Genomic DNA, 25,530 nt, shown 5'->3' with positions numbered 1-25,530 from the left:
AAGCAAAGTCATTCACGCACACACGTATAATTACATATGTGCATGGAAATGTTTACACAATTTTAGCCACACAACCTGTCTATTCCCAGATCCAAAGCTATTCTAGACCATCTAAAAGCACAGGCCATAAGCCTTTAAAAATAATCTCACTTCTCATTTCCTTTACCACTTGGTTGGGTTTTTCTGTTTATTAGCTCATGAGGAGGGAGATGGTGTGATGGAGAAGACAGTTCTCTATTTAAAAAATCGTGTTTTCATGTGCAAGAGACATAGGAAGCAGAAAGGAAAAATGGCTAGGACTTAGGCGTGGGGTGTAGTAGTTGTATATATAACAGGACAATGTAAATGCAGTGGGCTAACAAATATTTTGCAAAGTCGCATTTTGTAAAGCTACCTAGGAGACTGCCGTCGTCTCTTTCTCCGCTCTCCCCTTCTTTCCCTACCGCAGTTCTGAGTTCCACTGCAATACTTAGATCCAATAACTCTTCTTCAAAAGCAGTATAACTACCGGGGATATCCGATGTCTTATATAGAAACACAATCATATTAGTATTGAGGTGGCCATTTGGCTAGCTCAACATAAATGGTTTGCTCATTAATATTTCAATAACAAGAACTTGCTTCTAATCAGCACACCCCTGTGTAGACAGTGTAGTTACCACTAGCGTTTTTAATGAGGACCCAAAGCACAGGGGAATTTCCTCCTGAATTATCTAAGGAAGACTCACTTAGATTGTTCTGAGCTTGGGTTCCAAGTAGGTGGCAAACAAAGGGTGTTCTCTCGTGTGAGTGCATCTCTCTTGGCCCATGCTTCAATAAAATGCCAATATTTGCCCCAAAGGTACAATAGTTATTTATTAAAAACTCCCTCTGAAAATATCACCATAATCGGAAGGAAAAAGGAACAACAGATTTCTAAGGGCATGTTTTCTATACGTTGTTTAAATATATCCTGAGCTAAAGAAATAAATTTGGTTTAGGAATTCTAATTCTAGATAAATTTGAGGGTATACATAAAAGAAAGGGCTGTATAACTAGATTCTAAAACTTTCAAAGAATAATAATCCCACAAGGAATTACTGGCAACTCTCTATTACGTAGAATATTTGATTAACCAGCCCACCAGTCTTCTCATCCATAGAGATATTATCAGTAATGTCTTTGGTACAAAGATTATTTCATTTGGGTTTTAGAACACTCTGTAAGGTTTGCTGTAAAAATATTACACATAGGTCTTAGGGAGTGAACTAAACATTTTTTGCAAACATGATCAAATTAGGGAGAGGACAGATTGAAATCGTTACCTCAAAGGTTATCAGATACCAAGAGTCAATCACATGACACATTACCATAAAAATCACTTTCCCTTCTGGACAATCATGGCTTTCTGATAATGATTACCTGCATGCAAGCTGTACACTGTCAGTAATAATTTGATTTGAGCATTGCTTCCCAAAGGTGTTCATATCTGCATGTACTGACTTGTTAAATTGTGTTGTGCTAATTGATGGTTCACAGGACAAGATATGCATAGCTGATCATGCTTATTAAAACGCAGGCCATTCTCAATTATCCAGAACAAACGAGGTCCCTGGCACTTTTAATACACTCAACCTACAGATGATCCCCAGAACTCAGGAGGCTGAGTCTTCAGCCTCCTTCCAAAGATCTGTGAATAAGTAACTAATCTGAAGCTCAATGCAGCACCAAACATCAACGTGGAAATTCTAATTTTAATGGGAAAAAATGGAGCTATTTCCTATTTGGCATTATGTAGACCAAACACTCAAGAATTTGACATCTGAAATACTTTCCATGCAGGTGTTTGGCATCGTGCAAACACGATTAAGTTTTGTCTTGTTTGGTCTGTCTGCGAGGTAAAGACAGATGGGAAAAGCCAAGGGCCAAGAATTACCAAACTGGGAGATCAGCCTGAGTGTCAAAAAGCCGTGCATCTTCCCCTAAAATTAATAATCCTAGCAGATGCGACAGGCAGATTTTCTAAACTAAATTTGTTCACTGACATTTTAAAACTTGGATTAAAAGCCACTGTAAGCTAAACACAGAACAGGACAAATTCCCTTCTACATTTCACAGACGAGACAATTTAGTAAAAATCCATGAATCATGGAATACAAAAACTGGAAGGGACTCAGAGGTCATTTAGTCCATCCTTTCCCAAATTGTGTTCTAGAGCAATTTAGATCCCTGGGAGACAGCAGCGGTGGAAGTGACAGGTCAAACAGGTTAAGGACATTTACGGTTATACAAAACTAAACAAGTTTATTTACACGCAGTTACATACCTTATGGCTCCTCAAAACACAAGATCTAGTATGCCATAGTTCCCAGATTTATTTCACCATGGCATTCCTCCCCACTGACTATCTATTAATATTTTAGAGAACTAACAGTTGGCAGAACAAAGCTTCGGATACCCCAATCTAGTCCAGCCCCTTTGTTTTGCAAGAAGGGGAAAGGCCTCATAGCAACTTTTCAGGGGGCTACGTGGGCAACAGTAATTTCAGGTGTGGCCCAGAGCTGCTGACTAGGTCAGGCTTCGAGGACTCTCTGGAAGGGGGCGGTCCTGGGAAGCAGCTCACAACAGACGTCCCCTCCCTGCTCTCTCCAAAGTGTCCCTTCTAGCCTCGGGGCAGTGAACCGATTACTTCAGATTTATTTCCATAAAACCTTTCACTGCCACAATCTCTCCCAAGTGTCTTCAGAGTCTGCCAATGGATAATTTTCCAGCACTCAAAGATGAAGACAATTTTGAAATCAAGTCTCTACATTCAGTTTGGCAGTTCTGTTCTCACATGCTCTTTTTTTTGGGAAGGGGAGGAGAGAGGGGGGAAGGAATCCTAAAACTTTCAATCTTTTCATAATTAAATTTAAGGGCTTACAATGTAGCTCCAAACTAGGGAATAATTAATTCAGTGTGAATCCAAATTTCTCGATCACAGAGGGAATCCAGTACATTAGATCTGTTGTATTTATGCCTCAATTTGTACAGATAATAAGATTTTAGTGCATATTTTTATGCCTGTATATTTTTTTAAATAGCTTGAACAAAAAAATTTACAGAAGGATTCTCTCCTGCAAAATTCTCATTTGACACGTTATTATACCCTGACTTGTTCTGTTAGTTATCTTATTTTCAGGCTCAATTGTAAACAGCTCCCAGGAACTGCCACGAAAATATTTAATGACTGGCTGATACTACGACACCTTCTCAAAAGACATAATATGAAAAGATTATCTCCTTTCCAAATATGATAAGGTATCCCTCCCTCCATCTCTCTCTCTCTCTCTCTCTCTCTCTCTGTCGCTCTCTCTCGCTCTCTCTCTCGCTCTCTCTCTGTCTTGGATGCACACAAACATTAAAGGGGAAGAGTTCCATCAATCAGTCTTCATGCCTATTTCACTGGTCTTTTTCTTTACACAGGTCTACACTTCCAGATGGGAATTTAGAATGCAGAAAACAACTGCCCCAAATGGCTGAGGAGCTCTGTACCAAGAGAGTGTCATCAGCCTGAGATGCAGAATTTATGCCGTCTTTAGTTTTATGGCTATCAAGTTAGCTTGCCCAAATGTGACATTTCCACCGACTGACATCTCCGGAACCAAAAACCAACGTCTATATGGAGCAGTATCCTAGGGACAAGGTGCACCAAAATGCGGTGCTCCCTCAGGGGAGCAGCTGTCCCTGCCCCAGACTCTCCATGGGAGATGCAAACAGGAAATCTATGAATTTCGTCCAAAATGCTCCACTGTGCCTCACTTACTCACAGCCTCCAATGAAAATCAGTTTGATCAGGAAAGAAAGGGCCAGCAAAGGGCAGGTTTAGAGGGCTTTCCAAATCAAGGCAATCCTAGGGATGTTCATATTTTATCTCAAACCCTCAGGTAATTAACTCCATAAGGCAATTTTTAGAGGCAATTCAGTTTGCGTCTTTAAAATGAGCGATGCTGTAACTGCGGAAAGGAGCCACATCTCATAGAACGCCACCTTCCCCAGGCTTTTAATGCTCATTTTTAATTAGATAATTTTATTTTTAAATCATATGTAGACTCTCATATTGCATTTTCTGCAAGCAGTCACCTCTCTAGTCCTGACTGTAGGCAAGTCTTTGACATGGGTTAGAAAAGTTTATTAAAACAACATTATTTTCGTCTTGTGTTTATGTTAATTTCTCCAGTCCCTGTGGCCCAATTTTAAGTGCACGTCCCCAGGGGCACTTCTTACTTTCTCACATTTCTCTAGGACCAAAGAAATCTGACTTCACATGCAATAGAAATTACCCTTAGACCGTGGCGGAGAAAACAAAAGGCGTAAGCCCTGGAGTATGATGTTTGGAGATACTTGATGGTTGCCTGGGTAGCGTTTAATTAGGCTTGGGTTGCGGCTGGGGTGGGGTGCTGGTACCTGGGTAACCTCTGTCACTGTGACTCAATCTGTGGTTGAACAATCAAAATGCAATGCTTGTTATGATGTCCATTTCTCACCCCTTGTCTTCTTTAGGAATTTGACTAAATCCACCCCCACATCCCTCCTCGTGTGTCTGTCTCTCTCACACACATGGTTTTTAAATTAAGGAAACACTCTTTGTTAGTGTCTTTTAAAGCTGTGAATGACGTATTTTCCCAACTAACTTATAAGCAGTGGGGATACCTAATTCTTCCATAGATCCCTTTACAAATTCCTTGCTTATTCCTAAACACTCAGAAATACTACTTGACTTTTTTAAAAGAAATCTACTAGCTTATGCTTTATTCCTCATCTTCCACCATCATTTCCAGCATGTTTTCATAGATGCTGAAAAAAACATCCTACAAAAAAAAAAAAAAGCAGGCAGTAAAAAGTAAAGGGACTGTACTTGCTGGTTGCTGTGTGGTGTGCTTTAAAAACAAACAAATACACACCCACCCCAGCAACAAATCTAGCAAAAACCATGGGCTCTCTTTGGTCTCTGGAAATGACGACAAAAGCACTGACATTCAGCGTAAGATGCCGTCCTTGGTGGGCGATGGTAGCAGCTGTTCTGGGATGCACCGAGTGAGATTTAATGGCGGGGTTACTGACAGTCCCCAAAATGGCTACTGGGCCCAGGCAGCCAATTTTCTGCTACCTTCCTGCCTATGCTTGCCTATGTTGAGTGGTCCCGCAGTGCCCATTAGGAACTGCTTGAGAGCCGTTACAGCCGGCAGAGTAAAGCATCCTTCCGACTCTGAAAAAAAAGTGAGATGAATAGGTATTTCTAGGGTGGTCCGAATGAGCCATCATTAACAACCCTGGGGAATGAAGGCATCTGCAAAGGGCAATGAAACATCGTTTTATTCCTCTGGCCACACTTGCACCAGAAAAAGAAAAAAAAAAAAAATCACATGCGCTGTAAGGATCTATGGATATAAAGGATCGCCAAATTTCAAAGCTGAGCAAACTGCAAACCTCACAGGAATTAACGCCTGTATTGCATACACTACCAAATTCTGGATCTTCTCCTTGGAAAGTCTGGCCCGCTCACTGTTTCAAAGGAATGCGGATGGGGCGGGGGATCGAGGGGCAAGCAGGCAGTTTGGGGCAGCGTGTGAATGGGAGCACTTGGGTGGAGCATGAAGCTGGAGGGGCCGGGAAGGCTGAGGGCAGGGGGCGAGTGGAGAAAGGCGAGTGATTTGCATTAAAATGGGAGGCCCCTTCCCAGGCGGGCGGCATTGACCTCAATGGATGTTAAGCAGAGGTCTGGTTACTTCAACAAAACTAAGGCTCTTTATTTGCCATTTTCTTCTAAGACCAGGATTCCTGCCATAACCTCATATGATGATGCAGTGAGAAAAGATGAGCCCGCTGGGCATGTGAGCAAGTGCCTGTACCTGTGCGTGTGCACGTGAGAGAGAGAACAGGGGATAATGCATCTGCTTTCCCTCGGAAATCACAGGATCCCTGAGGGTCGCGTCAGCTTCTCGAATGCAAGTGAACGTGTATTTGTGTGCTTTATCTTTTAAAGGTTGGGAGCAGGGCTGAAAACACATTCATTACTGGCTGTTATAGAGAGGTTGATGTATTCTAGGCACATACAATTAGGCTATAATTCTGTGCAACGACAGACTAAACATACAAGTCTAGACAGAGAAAGAAGATGAGTACCAACATTCTTAGACCTTTTCTAAGAGCATTTTAGTATTTTCTTATCATTCTACCAGCAAATGTTGTAAATCCTTGACTCTTCAACGTGAAAGGGATTCTCATGACTTAAATTCAAAGGGCTTGATTTTAATTCTCCGTCAAAAACCAATCTTGAGGCAAGATATTTTGAGCAGTCACTCAGCACAAATCTGTGGTTTATTTACCTTCCAGAGAAAAGGCATGGATTCTTAAACAGAAGCACCCATATACACATTACAAAGTCAATCACACCACATGAAGCTTTTTTGTGAATGCGATCTAGGAGTTATAAAACGAGTGACAACATGTAAATGTACCAAAGTCTTACTACTATTTATTCAGTTGACTAAGAAAATAAGCCATAAGAAATCTCAGTTTCTTAAAACTGGAAAAGTCTATAGTCACTTGTTGGTTGGAGAGAAAAGAAGAGAGAACCGAGGGGTAGGAGGGATCAGAAGACGTCGCCCGTGGACAGATCATCACAGCGAGAGAGCAGGCTAGCAATCTCACCCACCTCAGCATCCTCAGAGGGGCAGCAACAGGACCACTTTGCACATGGTCTTCAACCCTGCCCTACGGTCCTGCTGGGGCAGCACCTTAATGCATCACCTCCATTTCGCTCTCACACCCAAAGGACCTTCCTAAACCCAGCCAAAGCATGTTGCTGTCTCCTGCACATACCCAGCAACTATGTGCCTTCTGATAATGTCGATGGCAACTGCTTCTCCAAGAAACACCTTTCATACAAATTTTTTAATGACAAAAAGGAAGTCAGCCAATATCTAAAGCCACTCTTTCCCCTAGATAATAATAATCACCAAATATACAAATCTGATAGATTTTCAACAAGGGCCACAATTTTAATACTAGCTTATGTTTATTGTTTTCCCATGTGATGAGCACTGTTTCAAGATCTTTATACAAATTAATTCACTTGATCCTCATGAAAACTCTACGAGGTAGAAGTGATCATCTCTGTGTTACAAACAACAAAACTGAGGCTTAGAATGCTTAGGTAACCTGTCAAGAGATCCCACAGCAAATAACTTTTAGAGCTAGGACCCAGAATCTGCATCATGCTCTGTTGCTGGTGAGGATTTGGGTTAACAAAAATGTTGAATTATTTTTCTAGGCAGAAGTAGCAAAATGATGGAAAAAGGACTGAAATTAATTTTCATTCTGGTGTCCCTTGTCCTAGGAATGCTCTGTATTTGTTTGTTGTTTTGAAATGATGTTTGTCTAACACAGGCAATCATGGGACACTTTCTAGAACCCTAGGATATAGTCCTCTCTATTGTTAGGGGCAGACAGATCTAAAGTTAAGTTAGGGAAAGAAGCAAACAGGAATGGAGAGTGAAATAAATTCCATTCAGCATGGTAAACCTAGCTCTACTCTCATGGTAAGATTTATCAAAATGATTCTCATCCAACACAATTAAGGTACAAAAAACATACTGTAATATATAAACAAAAATTTACAATAGTATTTGAATTTGTACATATAAGGAAATATATGACTATTCCTCTATTTTCAAAAGACTCAACTGTTGAACTTTGACTTGAGTGAAAAGACTGGGGGGTGTTCATGAAAGAATACATAACCTTTTCTCTCAAGATAACTGGTCTCACTTGAACCCTGCTTAGATGTGGCCAGGAGTGGTGTTACACCAGGGCTAATCAGCAGAGATCTGCCCTGGGAACAGAGACATCTGCTGAAGGATACTGAGGAAGTCAATGCTGCAACAGGTTTGAGCGAGTAAGATGACCCTAGATGACTGACTATTCCAAGAATTCGAGCATGCCAGACTTGGACGGCACTTGGTGATCCCAGAGCTCACATTCTGGGGAACTGGGGGACCCATCACCTCATTATTCATAGTGGATGACCTCCACCTCTGCAGAGAAAGCAACATATTCCAGCTTCCTGCTCAAAGGATATTTGTTCAAGATGACTAAGCCATTCAATCAGACCTGCAATCCTGAAGAAATAGGCCAACTGAATCTCAAAACCATGTTTAAAAACTAGTACAAGACGTAAACTAGTACAAGGGAACTAATCTGACAAATCTGGTTGTGCTGTTCGCATGAGCTATTAGCTGCGTTTGAGGCTGTCACCAGTCTTTTATAAGGACTCTCCAATTCTTAAAAATAGCAACAGGGGTATAGTGGCATGAATGCAAAACAGATATATGGGCAACCCTAGCTCCTCACCTACAGTTGGCCCTCCATAGCTGCGGGTCCCACATCTGCAGGTTCAACCAACCAAGGGTTGAAAATACTTTTAATTCCAGAAAGTTCCAAGATGCAAAACTTGAATTTGCCACAGGCTGGCAACTATCTACATGGCTTTTAGGTATTGTACATTGTATTATAAGTAACCTAGAGCTGATTTAAAGTATATGAGAGGATGTGCGTAGGTTATACGTAAACATCATGCCATTTCATATAAGGGACTTGAGAATTCATCGGATTTGGTACCCACAGGAGTCCTGGACCAAATCTCTACAGATTCTGAGTGCCCCTATACTTGTGTCATCAGGGAGGGCAATGAATATTTTATTAAAACTCTGCCAGCCTAAGCAAAACAAAAAAACTGTCTGGATTTGATGCAGGGTGCTAGAGTTGATGCTAGTCTGTATATGACTGTTAAATGCCTACTCTTCTCACAAGAAGACAAGAGTAAGCAGAGCAGTGGCTGTGTTTTTCTTGTTCATCACTGTGTTCACCTTCCCCACCCCACACGGCCTGGCACACTGTAGGTGCTATTTAGGTATTTTTTAATTGGCTGAAGGGACAGCTTTATTTTTTTAGAGGATTCAACCTTCATCTCGTTCCTTGCCTCTAAGTTAACTCAGACTCTTGAAACTCTAAATGCAGAGGTTCCGCTGACTCCATTTTAGGGGCCTGAGGTGCAGGCATTCGCTTCTACAGACTATCAGGGAGTGGGGAAGACACACTAGATTTGGAGCCACTTAAAAAACAGATCTCAAATGTTCCCATAAAACCCTTCAGTTCGTCCAGGAAAAGCTAAAGACTTCTTTGGGTCCAATCCAGCGATCACCCTACGATCTCCGCTTACCCAATCTGGCACCCTCATCCTCTAACGTAACATCTCTTCTCTCTAAAACACCCTTACTTACCTGAACTGAATCTGACGTGTGCTTTTAACCTCTGCTGTAGTCTTGGTTAGAAACCTTCACCCCGCTCTGAATGCTTCCCACACAGGGCCTCACCCCCATGGCGGCATTCTGGATGCTCGGTTCTCAGAGCGCAGGCCCAGCCCCGCACAGCTGCACTCTTAGGCTGGGGAAGGAAGCTCATAACCTCTTCCTGGACCTGGCAAGAATGGGAGGGTGCTGCGTGTCCAGGCGCCAATGTCTAGACACAGAGCCTAGCACAGCACTGCTACAACTAGGTCGGTAACCAACCTTTACTGTGGGTGACAGCAGGAAAAGAAGGGAGAATGGGCTACATGAGCCCATGGTAGTGGTTTGTGGGGGGACCTGACCTTCCTTAGTCCACAAGAGTCATACTAGGTCCCTGGTTCAAAAATGGTTAATTCTTTAGCAATTCTTGCAGCCTTTCATTTCACAATATACTGTCATTCTATAAAGTCAAATACAAGGATGAAGGAACACAATGCAAATCACAGGATTCATTTACCAAAAAAAAAAAAAAAAAAAGTCATAGCAAGAAAGCCAGAACAACCTACAGAGAAAGGATAAAAGCTTGAATTTTACATTTTGAAACATACTTGTTCGAAAAGGGTACTTCCCTTATTTTTCTTTTCGTGAGATGAATTCAAAAGTCACAGAAATGTGCAAGACATAAAAATGCAACATAACAACGAGAGAAACAACCATATACTGTACCTTTACTTCAGCAAATCATGCGCTGTCTGATAGTCTCTGGATCATTCTTTTTGCTCGACGCAAAGCTACAGAGCTGATTTTCACATGGCTTTACAGCAAGTTTAACTTTTAATGAACCAGTTCTTGCTAAGTTTTTCTGAACACATTTACTCAACTCCATGCTTGAAAGCTACAATTCATTTGATAACTGAAAAGTAAGGGATTTTATTCTAATAGCAAACTCAAAGAGAAGAACTATCCCAGTCTCACGGGCATACTGCTGTAGCCAAGTGTGATGCATGAAGGCACTGACGGTCTGTAAGTGATTTCCAATCTCAGTATGTACAAGGCTACGTACAAGTATGTACAACGATGTAATCAGTCAAAAAGGCTGAACCGGGCTTCCCTGGTGGCGCAGTGGTTGAGAGTCCGCCTGCGATGTAGGGGACACGGGTTCGTGCCCCGGTCCGGGAAGATCCCACATGCCGTGGAGCGGCCGGGCCTGTGAGCCATGGCCGCTGAGCCTGCACGTCCAGAGCCTGTGCTCCACGACGGGAGAGGCCACAACAGTGAGAGGCCCGCATACCGCAAAAAAAAAAAAAAGATTAAAAAAAAAAAGGCTGAACCTCCTTGCTGGTTTTTTATCAACGCCAACAAAATTTGCAATCATACAACAAAATCATGTAAACAGAAAAGGGTGTTCTCTCTTTTACGTAAAATTTAGGTGGTATTTAAGAAATAAAATGCAAAACAGTACGTGATAGATCAATGACAGAGCTATTGAAAAACACACCCCAGGTTTAGAGTCTTTATGGGCAAGTAACTCTGTTCATAATCCTCAAATGTGACTAAGTGGGAGAAGTATGGGTCACAGCCCACATGAGGAAGACAAGGTGGGTGAGTCTGCCTACATCCCCAGGCCTAGAGGCACAGGTAGACTACATCCCCAGTGAAGCGGCTAGTTAGCGGCAGCATCTTCATAAATGACAAATGTTTGTGTCCTTACCTTTAATTATTCTGTAGTATTCTTTTCATCTCTGAAAGAAAGGCTATTTTAACAGTAGTTTGGAATTTCAGACTCTTTTACCCACACTAAGAAAAGTAGGTGATAATGCAATGACGAAAATGATAATGTGTATTTCATTCAGATAGAAAATGCAGTAAAGCAAATATTTCATTTTCTTGAGAGGGAAGGGCAGTTATGAAATTCTGGGAGCATCCAATTTGTATTCATAACTTCATGTGAGTAAAATTAACATTTAAATAGTTTACAAACCCTTAAGCTCAGAGTACAGTGAGATAAATACGAAAAAAATTTTTTAAATTTACCCTAGAACTTAAAAACTTTTAAGACTCCACAAAATGGAAACCCACACAGTGACAACTTAAGAGTTAGCTCACCTTCCTAAAATATGGCTTCTTGCTAACCTAGTTGATAATAACAAACACAAAGAATCCTTTAGCAATAAGAGGAAATCTTTTCCATGCCCCAGGCAAAGCTTTCCAGCCAATGGCCTGTTTCTCCTCCTTTCAAATTCTACCTTGACTAATACTTAACTAAGCCTCACCTGGAACTTCAGGAGAGAATCTTGCAGAGTGTCGGGATACAAAAAGTTTCAGTTCTTGATCCAGGTTGCATTCGATCAGGTTTGTGTCCCATGATCGGATTCCTAAGGAAGGAAAGGAAGACAGATGACAGATCTCCAGTTACTCATTTCGAAGTGGTTTGGAAAACATCACGGTAGCATTTCTCAAGCTTTAAGGAAGGATGTGGAAACTCCTTTCCTGAAGAGCGTGGTGACCAGCAGTGGATGCCCACAAAACGGGAGGGCCGGGGAAGTCTCTCCACCAGGCCACAGGGGAAGGATAACTAGCAGTGTGGACTGAACTCCTGCCCCTCATAAAATGTAAATGCAGCTCTTCTGGAAGAGTAAAGGAAAACAGTTATTAGGAAAATGACAGGCTTTACTCCAGGGTGGGAGTAGAAAGGACAGGAAGATGGTGAGCCTGTAGCAGTTAGGGGGCTACCAGACAATTGCTAGCTTTCCCATGGTCCGCTTGTACGTGGCTAGAAAATGTAGAATGAGGGTGGGGAAGCAGAGATATGGAGGCTGGCATTCAAGTCCAGGGCTCTGTTTTTAAAGGTTTTTGCAGTGTGCATATGCATTTTGTGTATCTGGTAACTTTTCTTTACCCCTCCCATTTTTGACCTTGATTTCTCAACCCCTAGATATCAATCAAAATTTGTGTGATCTTTACTAAGAAAGCTGGATCTCAATCTTAAAAGACGTGGCCTCTCTGTCCTCCCAGGCATTTACCTGACTGGCTTGGCAGACAGCTCTTTCATTCACAATTGTTAGTTGTCCTGAATTTTCTTATCCAGAGGCAAAGAAATGTGGCAACTTTTTATACTGTATAAAACTTCTACAGAGTTGAGGGCCATGAACTGTCTATTCCCACAAAAGTTCAGGCTTCTGTTCACAAGACTGGAAGCTGGGGTGAGGGGAATACGAGGGTAAGGAGTGCTGACACCCTACCTCCCTCATCTCTTCCTCCTTCCTCTCTCCTGACCTTCCAAGAGAGATGGCTAAAGGGTACAGCAGAGGTGGGAGTCCTGGGAAGCAGGCCAGGCAAAATTGGGGAACCACAGAACTGGGAGCGTGTGTTTGTTTTTCATGTATTTTTATATCTTCCCAAATAGACGGCTCATGGTAGAGCCATTATGTAGGTAGTATCCTAGATTGTACCCCTGCATGGAGCATCCTCCATTGCCGGAAACAAACCTCTGGAACAACTATCATTATTGCCTATCTACTAAAGGCAGGGACTTGAACGTCTAGGGGTACCACACAGGTGAACTATCTCTAAATAAACACTTGGTCATTTAATCATTTTTTCTGGTCATTAGTCATGCATACAGACTTGGAAGTATAAATGGCAGTGTGTTATTTAAACACACCTCTCAAATCCTTAAGGCATACGTGCATTTACCCCCATTTAAATCTTGTTCAGTTTTCCTGTCTTGCAAAGAATGAAGGTAGATACACACACACACACACACACACACAACAAAGATTCTGGAAACTGAGTTGACTACACATCTAAAATATCTTCAGATGACACACCAAACATCTTTACGAATATGAGAAATATTTTCAAATAGATGTACATCTGCTACATAGAGGGAGAAATTTCTCATACAATCTTTGGGAAGAATTCAGGTGTGCAAGAGTTAACATTCCTAAAGAGAGGCTAAATTACAAGGGAGAATTTTATGGGTCTCCCTGGAAACATTAACAGCCTCAGTTTGCATTTGTGCTAATGGAGTATTTAAATTTTAACAAGAAAGGCATGTTGTGATTTTGCAGATCTTTTCCGTGCAGAAATGATACATGGGTTTTTGTTTGTTTCACAGAAAGCGTGACAGGTCGAGAGGCCTGAATTCATCAGAGTATTTTACTTCCACGTATATATACTATGTATTCGGCTAGCATGGAAAATCATCGAGCTCCTGTCTGAGCTGCTTAATTGGAAATTGGTGACTGGATTATCTGTGCTCCAGGTCTGAGCTCCACTTTGCCTTCAGGCTTGTCAAGTAGGGTCAATAAAGTTAATAATGAACACATGTATTAAAATTAAATTTGCATAATTTTTCTGCCTTTGTTCTAAGAAATGTCTAAATTGCTACATTATTTGAATGGCTTCATCTAGAGTTATACATAGACTTGTTCTTAGATTGTTGTTTGCCATTTTTCCCTTGGCTTCAATTAACTTCAATGTCATGACACATGCAGTTAAACATTTGCTTTTTATTTCATAAACTCCTGGTTGTATGATTTGTAATTCAGCAATGGAAAAAGTATGAAACAGTAGAAAAACCATTTAGTAATTTTTAAGTTACATTAGCAAACAGCTGATAATGTAACTTATACTCCCAGTGAAATTAAAAATTCAGGATTCTCTTTTCAAGGGAGCAATTTCCAGCCAAATTACATCTTAACGATGCATCATCACTACTACCACTTATAAAATAAAGGTTACAATGGATTTACTAGTAATTTTAGTTGGAAAGGAAAATTTTGGAACCAAGCCACTTTCTATACCAATTTTAGAAAGAAAAGACTGTGTAATTACCTTGTACCTTCTACTGGATAATGTTAGTCAAGGGAAATACTGCTTCTCAATGAAGATTCATATTGCACTTAGTTTATATATCGCTCCTTTGTGCCTAAGAGGAAGCCAGCAGTGGCCTCTCTAAAGCTCACAGGACAAAAAAATGTCTTCTTTGGCTCTTCTCACATAGTCCCCTCCCTGAGTTCATGGCTGGAGGGGATAGTGGGGTGCTGGTAAAGAAGGTCTGAAGAGGCTTTCAGAAGCAGGTCATCCTGGTTTCCAGTGGGCAGTAGAAAAGCCATGGAATTTCCTGGCCCTTTTTCTGACTATCCCCCAGTCCACGCCGGGTCAAGCTCTTCCCTGGGCCTCTGCTTCTCCAGCAAACTCTATCATGACTGTGCCCTTACAGGCTTACCCAGGTGGGGACAAAACAACCCCACCAGTTGGAGGAGATCAACCTCCACTTTTTAAACTGGGCCCAGAGAACATCTGTTACCCGTGGGCAGCTAGCCTATGGCTAGGCATCCTGAGAACACCCCTGCCTAACCTGGCACTATCTTCCAGCCCTGGAAGCAAGTACCATCACTGTCTATGTGTAGCCTGATGACCAGGCGGGAACAAAGGATCATGGATTTCCATCTCAGTTCTCTGATTCCAGGGGTGGCAGTGCACAAGGGGAGGCTAAAGTGCACATAAAGTTGACAGATGAAAAAAGGAGAAAAGAAAAGGGTGTGTGTGTGTGTGTGTGTGTGTGTATTGTTGGGGGGTGGGTATCACAGGACAAGTCAGGGTGAACAATAAGGAAGAACCAGGTCGCCTTATTTTACATAGGTTAGATCTTGCCAGGTTTACTGATCATGCAAGCATTTTGCAGGATTATTTAATAAAACCAACAATTTTTTAAAAACGCCTCTCATTTAAAGGCGAAAATCTATATCCTGAAATAAATAGATTGAAGAAAGCAGAAAGAAATGACCATGCATTGTGTGCTGAAATGGTACACGGATTCTATCTGACTGCTATTTGAGCAACTTGGTTTTCTTCCATGAGCTTTAGTTGCTCCCTCTCAGAAACAGACTTTGAATATTTTTTGCCCAAGATCCTAAATTATTACTAAACTATAACCATAAGATTCTATTTTCAAAACTATGCTAAAACGTGATCTGAAGTCAGATTTGAATCATAAAGAAACAATTAAAACAAAGGAAATGCTAAATTCCATAAGGTTTTCTTTCCTAGAGAAAAGTTTTCCTATTTTTTCCCTTGACCTAACCTTCAATTTGCTTTTTTCCTTTTGTTTTAAGCCAACAATTTGACGTTCATAATTTATATGTTATGTGTAATGCAGACAGTATCTTACAGAGTTCTTCGTTTCAAAGCATTGATGATAAATAATTGAGGTCTTGGCTAGCACTTCACATTAGAAGCAAGCAAAAGAAGTGATTTATAATAATTTATTTATTGGCCTAAAAGTGAGAACTTATTTAAAAAGTAAGCCTTTAGAGAAGGTTAATAATGACTCATCAATTTAATGACCTTAGTTTAGTGTCTGGCTTATATTTCAGCATGGATCAAAGAACCCTTAGTAGGTAATACCAATTAAGCAGCGCAAGCAGAAGGCATCTGCCTTTTGACTTTGAAACGTATGAAGATGAATATAATCAATTTAACAGTCCCCAACATTTCTTTTAATTCCCACCATGTTGTTGTTGTTTTCCTGTTGAAACAAAATGGAAATGAAACCCCAAATCTTTCCTGGGTTAATTCTCTTAACCATCTTAGACTAAAAACATTCAATAAATGACATCAGAAACACTGTAGTTAGCGAAACTTACATCTAAAAATCCAGGACATTAGATGTTACACACATCTATCTTATTATGAACAAATCCCGCTGATTCCCAATGTTAACTAGAGGAAAGTTAAACTCTTTAACAGTAATTGAAAACATTAAACGGACACTTAGTATTCTTTATATGTTTTAGTTTCTTTTAAAAAATTAAAGCAAAGAAAACTTTTCACAAGGCTATAGAATTAGTTTTGCAAGGCATGGATATATGTAGTCCATGTCCTAAAATAAACAGGAGGAGTGGAGGCTCTGCTAAAAATAGGGATGACTGTTAAGTCCTTCTTGGGGACTAATTAGGAAGGGGGCAACAGAGGTGCCAAAGAGCAGTTGGTGGAGCAACAATGGTTTGGCATTGAGTCTTGCATAACTAACTAACTAAAGCTAGACCAGTCTGAGGAAAGTCTATTGTTTCAAATTTGAGAAGAAATGACCAGACCCTCCATTATGCATTCTGAATACAGCTGAAGAAATGAATGATGGTCTCTCTTCCTTGTGTAACCAAGCAGGACCCTATGGGGCCTTCCTGGGACAGACCCCTCCCCTATATCCTCTGCTTTAGCTCCTCTCTGAAGTACCTAGATATTAGTTTCTGATGCATTACTTCCTGACTTGTTTTTCAGATGCTAAAACCACCACCAAATGGAAGGAATTAACTACTTGATGACCATGAGCACACAGTGCCCATTACCGCCTTGTTACCTCATCATCAGTCAACCAGAGAATTGTGCACGAGCTCATCACAAACGCTGGGACGCCCTCCCTCACCTTGCCTTTAAAAATGCTTCGCTGAAACCCTTCGGGGAGTTCAGGGTTTTGAGCACAAACTACCCATTCTCCTTGTATTGGCACCTTACAATAAAGCTGCACTTTCCTTCACCACAACCTGGTGTCAGTAGATTGGCTTTACTGTGCGAGGGTGAGCAGACCTGAGTTTGGTTCAGTAACACCTGGTTTCATGAAGAATTTACTAAGCATCCATGCTGGGGTGTTTCAGGCCTGTTGATTTACTGCATTACCACCATCTTCCTATAGACCTATTTGCTGAACTTCCCAAAGAGGCCCAAGTCATCAAATGGCAAAAATCCAAGTCACCAGGGTCTCCAAACCCACAGAGCCTTTGTTAAGGCAAGAGGGGAAATGGGAAGCAAGAGGAACAGATGATGAACGGCTTTCCCAGCCTGCAGCACACAAGCAGAGCCGAACCCCCTGGAGCATCTCCATCTTGCTTCACACAACGGGGTCCATGGGCACCAGCAACTACAGCCGTGGTATCAGAGTGACCTCTGGAGGAGGTCCAGCTGGGACCTGAAAGCTGAGGCGGCAGCGAATCCGGCACAGGGAAACAGCCAGCCTGCCCTGTTGCTAAGTCATCTCAGACTGTCGGAAAAGCTACGGGAGCAGTATTTTCACTTAGCACTGGAAGGCCCTGCAGCTTGATCTGCATCCGAGACCCCAGGACCCAAGAGAGTGATCTCCAGAGGAAAAGCAGCATCTGTTACTGTGCGTTAGGAAATGGCTCTGCTCACTCACTTGGTTGATTCTTAATGGGATCAATACTGCCATTTCAGAGGTACCTGCAAAAACCTGACTGAATCAGGGAATTCAAAATCTGGAAGACGGGCTTCCCTGGTGGCGCAGTGGTTGAGAGTCCACCTGCTGATGCAGGAGACACGGGTTCGTGCCTCGGTCCAGGAAGATCCCACATGCCATGCAGTGGCTGGGCCCGTGAGCCATGGGTGCTGAGCCTGCGCGGCTGGAGCTTGTGCTCCGCAATGGGAGAGGCCACAACAGTGAGAGGTCCGTGTACCGCAAAAAAGGAAAAAAAAAAAATCAGGAAGGCATGCTGACTGAAAAGGAAACCTGAGGGGGCTTCTGGGATTCCAGTAATGTCTGCTTCTTGATCAGGATCATACAGGTATGTCGTTTTGTGAAAATTCACCAAGCTCCTCATTTATGATTTGTGCCTTTTCCTCTCTATATAATACATCAATAAAAAAATTTTTTTTAAAAGACAGGAAGACAAATCTGAATATTATCACTACGTGCTAGCAGTGTAAAACACAGTAGAGAGCACTTCACAGCGATACTTGAATGCCTCTAGTTTACCCTCAAACAGAAGCAGCTTGAATAAACCCCCTGAGAAACGGGGCACTAAAAGGATATCAGCAGAGTAACAAAGCAGGAATATAATTACATGGAAGGTGACTGCTGAACCACCTCCCTGCATGGGGCGCTGCCCACAAGTGGATGACTATTGCCTTTGTATAAAGGCAAGCTCTGAAAATTGCTGTTTGATCTCCCTGATGTTAGCTTGTCCTGCACTAACATCATGACAGGGCCAGAAAACCAGTGATGCTGCAGTGCTGGCACCTCTGTCACTTATGAGTGGTGTCACCTTGAGCTGGTCCCTTTATCCTTCCTGCCTCTCTGGGCCCCCCATCTCCAAAATGGGGATGGTGGTCCCTCTCCTCGCACTGCATCGGGTGGTTATGAACCTTTTATAGATAGAAAAACACTTCCTGATGTATTATTGCTTCCCAGCAAAGGTGCTGACAAATAATATTTTTTAAAAAATACAAAGTCATTGATTCATACAGTAGCCACACCCAAAATCAGTACGTGTGAAATCTTCCAAGGAGAAAATGTGCAAATAAACTAAATTAGTACAGATCAGATTAAAGGGCTGTAGTTTGAAAATAAAGCGTTATTGAGATGCTCAAATGAGGCATTTCACTATTGACATATCCTATATCTTAAATATTGTTTTCCGAAGAAAATAACAAGACTGCTTGTTGCTCACTTTTTCTTTTTTCTTTCTTTTTTTTTTTTAATCTGAAAGGGAACATCAGTGCTTTTAAAGTTAAACAAAAGAACCAGGTCTGCAACTCCAGCCCCCACCCTGCAGCCTTTTGTTCTGGGGACAGGCGACCGTTTCCAAATGCAGAGGCAGACTACTAGCGTTTATTTTTTTTTTCATCTAAAACAAGGTTTTTCTCTCTTCTTAAATTTATGGGGTGGGGGCGGGCGCGGGGAGCGAGGGCTGCGTGAACGCCCTTTGTCCGCCTCGGGCTGCCGTAGAGACCGCAGTGCGGACTGCACCACGCCCACCAGCCGGTGTCTCCGGGCAGAACCGCTTCAGCACCACCCCGAGAGAATAGAGCGCTGGCTGGGCCTGGGGAGGGAGTAGCGACCTCTGTCAGGGCGAGGGGAGGTCTGGGACGCCGGGGGTAAAGGGAAAGGCAGAGGACAGACTGCCTACCCAGGGACTTCGAGCGCAACAAAGCCGGGGTGGGGAGAGGTGGGGGCAGGTAGCACCCCCAAGCCCTGGCGGAGCGCACTCCCGGCCAGCCGCGCCCACTCGGGGGCGCCGCAGTGCGGGGGGCAGGTGCGGCGGGCGGGGGCACTGCGGCAGCCCGGGTGGGGCTGCGGGGCGGGTCGGTCCGCTCGCCCGAGGCTGCGCCCGCCGGACCCTCACGGCCCCGCCCAGGGTTCCAGGCAAACCGCTATTCGGCCTCTGCAGGGCGCGCCAGTAGTGCGCGCACCGGGCGAGGCGCCGGCCCTACCCGCGGGCCTCCCGCCGTCCCCCTCCCTAAGCCATCACTCCCGAAGCCGAGACTTTTAAAAGAAGCCCCACCCCACAACTTGGGGGTCCCATTGTCCTTGCTAAAAGCTGCAACCAAGGCCCCAGGGGCGGTAGCGAGGCAGGCGCCTCCTGGGAAGGAGGCGCAGGCGGTTCTCCATCTCCGCATCTCGGGGGGTGGGGGGGAAGCGGGCGTGGCCCTAGGACTAGCCTAGTCATTCCAAGGAAAGAAAAGATGGGGAGGTTTTAAGCCAGCAAAGGCACTTCTTGGGGGCAGAGGTGTTTGTGGTGGGAATGATTCCCACGAGAGCCCTGGCACATGGTACTTAAGCCTGGGGTCTGCCGGCGAGGGGCAATCCCAGCATTTTGCGGGGGTGAGAGGGGGGCTGAAAGGAGTGGCCGCATCAGCGCCCCCCCCCCACCTTTGGTTTCCTGCGGTTGCGGCTTTATTGTGGCCTCTGCCCCTTTGACACCTGCATCTCATTTAGCGGGAGAGGCGGTAGCCAGCTGGGATCTGCCGACCCAGCCTGGTAACGGATCCGTCAAGATTAGGAGGCTCTCCCACTGCGTCTCAAATCTGATAATTCGAATTATTCTCCGAAATGAGCCCAGAAAAAAAGAGTCTGGACCGAGTGCGGGAAGTAGCGGGGAAAGACATGGGCGCGGGGTGTGCCGGAGGAGAAAGGTGGCCGTCGCGCCCTGGGTGGGGTCGCGTTTGCGCGTCTCCCCAAACGCGTCCCCTCGGGGCGCAGGGCCTCTTACCGAGTTCGATGTTGCCGATGGCGCGTCGCAGGTGCTCCTCGGTCACAATCTCGCCGACGACCACCAGCAGGTAGAACTTGCTGTCGAGGAAGCGATGCGACAGGCTGGGCGAGGTGGTCGCCGCCGGGCTGACGATGCTGCCGGACGGCTCAGGCTCGGTGGCTTCCACCACCACGGTCGCCATCCTGCCGGCTTGCTATGCCTCGGCGAAGTGCCGCGCTCCGGCCGCTCCTCTCCTCTGCGGCAGGAGAAAGGATTATCTCCGAAGGTGCAGTCTCCGCTCCGCCCCCTGCGTCTCCCCTCCTCCTGGCGCTGCGCGCCACCTCCCCCTCCGCCCTCTCCTAGAGCGCGCGGCGGAGAGGAGTGGGGAGTGAGAGAGGGCGGGGAGGCGGCGCCTCTTATATGGAGACTAGGCAGGGAACCGGGGAGGAGGAGGAAGAGGAGGAGGCAAGGACCACCCGGCACATCCTCACGGGGTGGCTGCCTCCGCTCTTCCAGCCGTTGGCCCAGAGCTGATGTCATCTGCAGCAAATCATCTCGCCCGCGGCCCGGAAGCTGGAGGGACGAGATGTGCGGACAATGGTCAGGGCAGGGCCGCGAGTCAAGTGGCAGGAGGACTCTAAGGGGGGAAAACACTCCCAACCTACACCCCACACCACACCCACCGCCCGCTGCAAACCCTCACCCCGCTGGTGCAGGAGAATGGGATGTGTTTCCGTTTTCAGAGTTGGGATATTTTACCTTGTCCGAGGTGCACAAGTCAGGTCTCTGCCTTATGTCCTGTCTGCGTTGAAGCCAGGTTCTCAGGAGCTGTGTTAGCACAGCGGACCTGGGGCTGAGGGTACCCCGCCCGGGAAGATGGAACCTGTCTCTTCTTTGATGTGAATTCAGGAAGACATATTTACCAGTATTCACCACCTTCACTGTAAAGAATACATCAAAAATGCAAAACCTAAGCTTACCATTGTTCAGGCTTTGGACCTTACTCTGCAGGAGCCACTGATGAAAAAGTACTGGCTTTGTGGTGCTCGTGGGAAATGAAAAGAATGCAGATGCATTATTCCAGATACAGATTTTTCTTAATAATATGCCTGAACAGATATCAGGCATAACAAAGAATAAAGAGAAGATACTGTCTCTACCCAGCAGGATTACAGTGACTATAATATACTTTTCAGTTCCTTGGGGAACACACAAGAAAAATTATTTCATGTGACAATGATGTCTTTTAAAATACATGTAGCATTGGGAATTTTTATTGTCTTTGTCTATGTTTAGAATAACTCATAAAAATGTTGTTTAAAGGCAGCCCATCTACAACCATTTCTCACAAACACTGAATATAGCTTCTGTCCCAGGAAGGGGGTGGTGGTGGTGAAGAAGGAACAAAACGTGCAAACACAGTACTATCATAAAAGACTGGTGGATAAGAGGCTTAGGAAAGAGGAATGGATGGAAACTAGAGTAGTCAATATAGTTTTAATACTAGAATGCATATTAAAAAAAAATCACCTGGATATACTAAGACTTCCAAAATAGCCCATGGTCTTAGCTGTTAACCACCCTGACTTATTGGTAATGTACTCTTTGCTCTTAGCTCCTTCCTAAAACCCTGACATGGTCCTAGCCCCATCCTAAATGCCAGTCTGGTCAATGGGGACTAAAGATACCATCTGGCCCACAGCACTTGGGGTCTGTGACAATCTTACTGGTGAGCTGCCCTCACCAGTGAGCAGTGACAAAGAGTTTCCAAGTGAGATGGTAACAGATCACATTTTGGTCAAGAGAAGGCATTCAATTGCTGTTAGAGAGATGAGGCCAGCACCAAAGCCCATGATGGGGGGAGGAGAAATGGCGAGGGCACTGTTTTCCAATTTCAGGCTTTGGAATTAGCGTCAGCTAGTGATTGTCTTCCATTTCTCTGAACCACCATTACTTCTATTTATGTAATAGTTTTCATTAGCTCTATTTCTTTTACTTAAATTTATTTTAAATGAAATTCTTTATTGCTGTAGAGATGGAAACACTAATATTACTATAATTAGGAGGTATCCTTAAGAATAAACATAATGAAAATAAGTAAATTATAAAATTCCTGCTATACACTGTTGTTACTTGCTGAAGACTCTGACCCTGAGGTGTACCCTAAGTTAAACACAGAGATAGCAAGTGTTAGAGAGGTATTGAAGACATACTAGCACCAGAGTCACTCTCCGTTGTCATAACAGAAGGTTGGATGTAAAGAAACAACAGAAGAGCCTTTTTACTGTATGAGTTCGTGCAATTAAATGCCATGACCATGAACCACCTAAGTCATTACCCACACTTGGAGAAAGAGACAAAATGGAAGAACACAGACCAGAGACGCTGACTGCCACTGTAAAACTCTGTAACTTTGGGAAAGTGACTTATTCTTATCTTCAGTCTCTTCATCTATAGACTGGGCAGAGTATATTTACAACTGCGTGAGTAACTACATAAGAGAAGAGTAAATGATATAAATGTAAATGCCTAATACAGTGATTGGAACATAGTAAGCACTCAAGACATGACTGATGAATAGACCTGTTTTGACCAGGTTTCTCAGATAATGAAGTAAAAGCACCCTTACAAAATGTGTAGGTGACATCAAGTTGGGCACAACTACCAACACCTCTGAAACAAGAATTGAATGTTAAGTGACACTACAAACTAGAAAAGTAGTTGCTCCCATCCCCATCTCAGGAAAAAAAGATACAGTCCTAAGGAAGAAGGGGAAAACGAACATATAAGAGTACCTGTGTTACCTGCTGCCACTTGACATTACCTGGGTGTCCCAAAGGCCCCTCCGGCTCAACATGCTCCAAACCCAAATTGTCTTTGGCCTCCAAACCTGATCCTCTCTCACTTTTCCTATTTCAGTGAACGGTATCACCACCTATCCTGTGATCAAGCAAAAACGTCACAGACATCTTGGACTCCTTTCTCTCAGCCCCATGTACAATTTAGCATGGAGTCTGGTCAATTTTACCTCCTAAGTATCTTTTCAATCCTTCTACTTCTTTCCACTGTCCCCATCCTGGTCCAAGCTACCATCATCATGAGAGGCAGTAGTGTACAGGTTAGAAATTGGGTTCTGGGGTCAGACCGCCTGCTTTCAAGTCCCAGCACCATGGTTTATTAGCTGTGCGACCTTGGGCAAGATGCTTAACCACTCTGTGCCTTGGTTTCCTCATTTGCATGGTAGAGATGAGTGCCCACCTCACAGACAGGGGGACAGTTTAAATACGTAAAGTGCTTAAAATAGTGCCGTATATATAATAAGCACTCAGTAAGGGTTAGTTGTTCCTGCTATTGTTAAACATTTTACTATGGAAAATTTCAAACGTATATAAAAGGAGAGAGAATAGTATAAGAAACCGCCATGTACCCATTATCCCCAATCAAATGATTTTTACAGTTTGCTTATTTAAATCAAGATCCAAATGAGATCCATATATTTCGATTGATTGATATGTTTTAAGTCTCTTTATGTGTTCCTACCCTTTTTTTTTCCTTTGAAACTTCTTGTTGAATAGTAGGAACATTTGTTCTGCAGAATTTCACAGTCTGAGTTTTGCTGATTGCATCTCTGTTGTGTTATTTAACATGTTCGTCCAACTCCTGAATTATCTGTATATTGATAGTTAAATCTAAAGGCTTGATCACATTCAGGTTTGATAGTTTTTGCAATTATACTTCTTGGGTGATACTGTGTTCTTCCATCAGGAAGCACATAAAGACTGGCTGACCTTGTCCTGAGGCCCTGGCAGCCACTGATGATCATTACCTAGATCCTTTATTTCATTAAAGGTCGGAATATAATAATATTCTAATTTTATTATTCTTTCTTCATTTGACAGCTGGGAGACTTCTGTTCGGAGAAATATCACCCTGTCACTTGGTTAGCCTGAGGTACACTTATGCAGGAAGGGAAAGATAAACACATGATTCTCTTTATTTACTAATTTTGAAAATAATGAATTCCATAACATCCCTCCAAAGGTGATTAATAATTTTTTGTATCATTAAGAATATAACTTAAGTCATTATTCATATTGATATTTTAATTTTTCAATCTTTGGGCAGTGATATGCTAAGATATTCCCAGCTCACCTTGAATATACCTGGCCTCAGAACATGGAATTAGCCATTTCTCTAAGGAACCCTAGTTCCTTAAGAGGGAAATTGTATTTAGAGACCATAGTCTGAATACTAGGAGTGACTTGTTGCTACTATCTTAGTCATTGTTTATAGATATTTTCAGTGGACAGAAATAGAAAGTGAATTTTTTTTCAAGATAATAAGAGTTCATTCTGAAATTGCCAATTCAGGATCAGGACTGCAGAGATTTTGCTTACCCCTCAATTTTACAACATATTTCCTTTGTCTTATGCCAAGAACTCCAGTTCTCAAAGTCACCAAGGGTGAAAGAATTAGAAGAGCAGATAATTTCTCATTTTCTTTACCTGAAAATATATACAAATTATACTCACAGGGGCTTCCCTGGTGGCGCAGTGGTTGAGAGTCCGCCTGCTGATGCAGGGGACAGGGGTTCGTGCCCCAGTCTGGGAAGATCCCACATGCCGCGGACCGGCTGGGCCCGTGAGCCATGGCCACTGAACCTGCGCGTCCGGAGCCTGTGCTCCGCAACGGGAGAGGCCACAGCAGTGAGAGGCCCGCGTACCACAAAAAAAAAAAAAAAAAAAAAAAAAAAAAAAAAAATTATACTCACAGGAGTCTCAGGTCAAAATATTTTTGCCAACAATTACTAAAAGCAGTTTAAAATTTTTGCAATTACTTTTTTTCTTAGAATGTGTCACACTAGAGAACCAAAATAACCAGTTGCCAAAAACACCAAAATGGTCATTTTTCTATTTGTTTTATTTTACAATTCGTATACAACCCTCTTAGAATAACAGAATAGCAATAAAAATGCTACTGATATCAATAGGATTACTGAAAGCAATTTAGGATTTTTTGTTTTTTGCAATTTTCTTTGTTATTAGATATATCCCACAGGGATGCAGTTTTAAAGTCACTTAACTCCTTTCTATATATTATGCCACTAACTCAATACATAAATAGGTTCCTTTGTTACATTTTGTTCTCAGTTTTTATGAATGGATTTAAAATTTTTTCTCTTATTGTAAGTGAGCTGGACCATCTTTTCATACTTTTAAGGGTGATCTGCA

At 43.1% G+C, this 25,530-nt stretch overlaps 1 protein-coding gene across 1 annotated transcript in view; it reads right to left on the bottom strand.

Annotated features, from left to right (window-relative positions):
- MAP1B (microtubule associated protein 1B) overlaps positions 1 to 20,655 on the bottom strand; it is a 94,035-nt gene extending 73,380 nt beyond the window's left edge. The window contains exons 1-2 of the mRNA XM_019929877.3: positions 20,318 to 20,655; positions 11,582 to 11,683 (exon numbers count right to left, since the gene is read on the bottom strand). Coding sequence (XP_019785436.1) covers positions 11,582 to 11,683; positions 20,318 to 20,501 — 286 coding nt within the window. The 5' untranslated portion in view covers positions 20,502 to 20,655. The remainder of the gene's footprint in view (positions 1 to 11,581; positions 11,684 to 20,317) is intronic.
- Positions 20,656 to 25,530: the final 4,875 nt, after the last annotated feature.

The sequence above is a fragment of the Tursiops truncatus genome, chromosome 3 (genome assembly GCF_011762595.2).
Source record: "Tursiops truncatus isolate mTurTru1 chromosome 3, mTurTru1.mat.Y, whole genome shotgun sequence".
Classification (NCBI taxonomy): domain Eukaryota; kingdom Metazoa; phylum Chordata; class Mammalia; order Artiodactyla; family Delphinidae; genus Tursiops; species Tursiops truncatus.
This window is presented reverse-complemented; position numbering and strand designations above follow the sequence as displayed.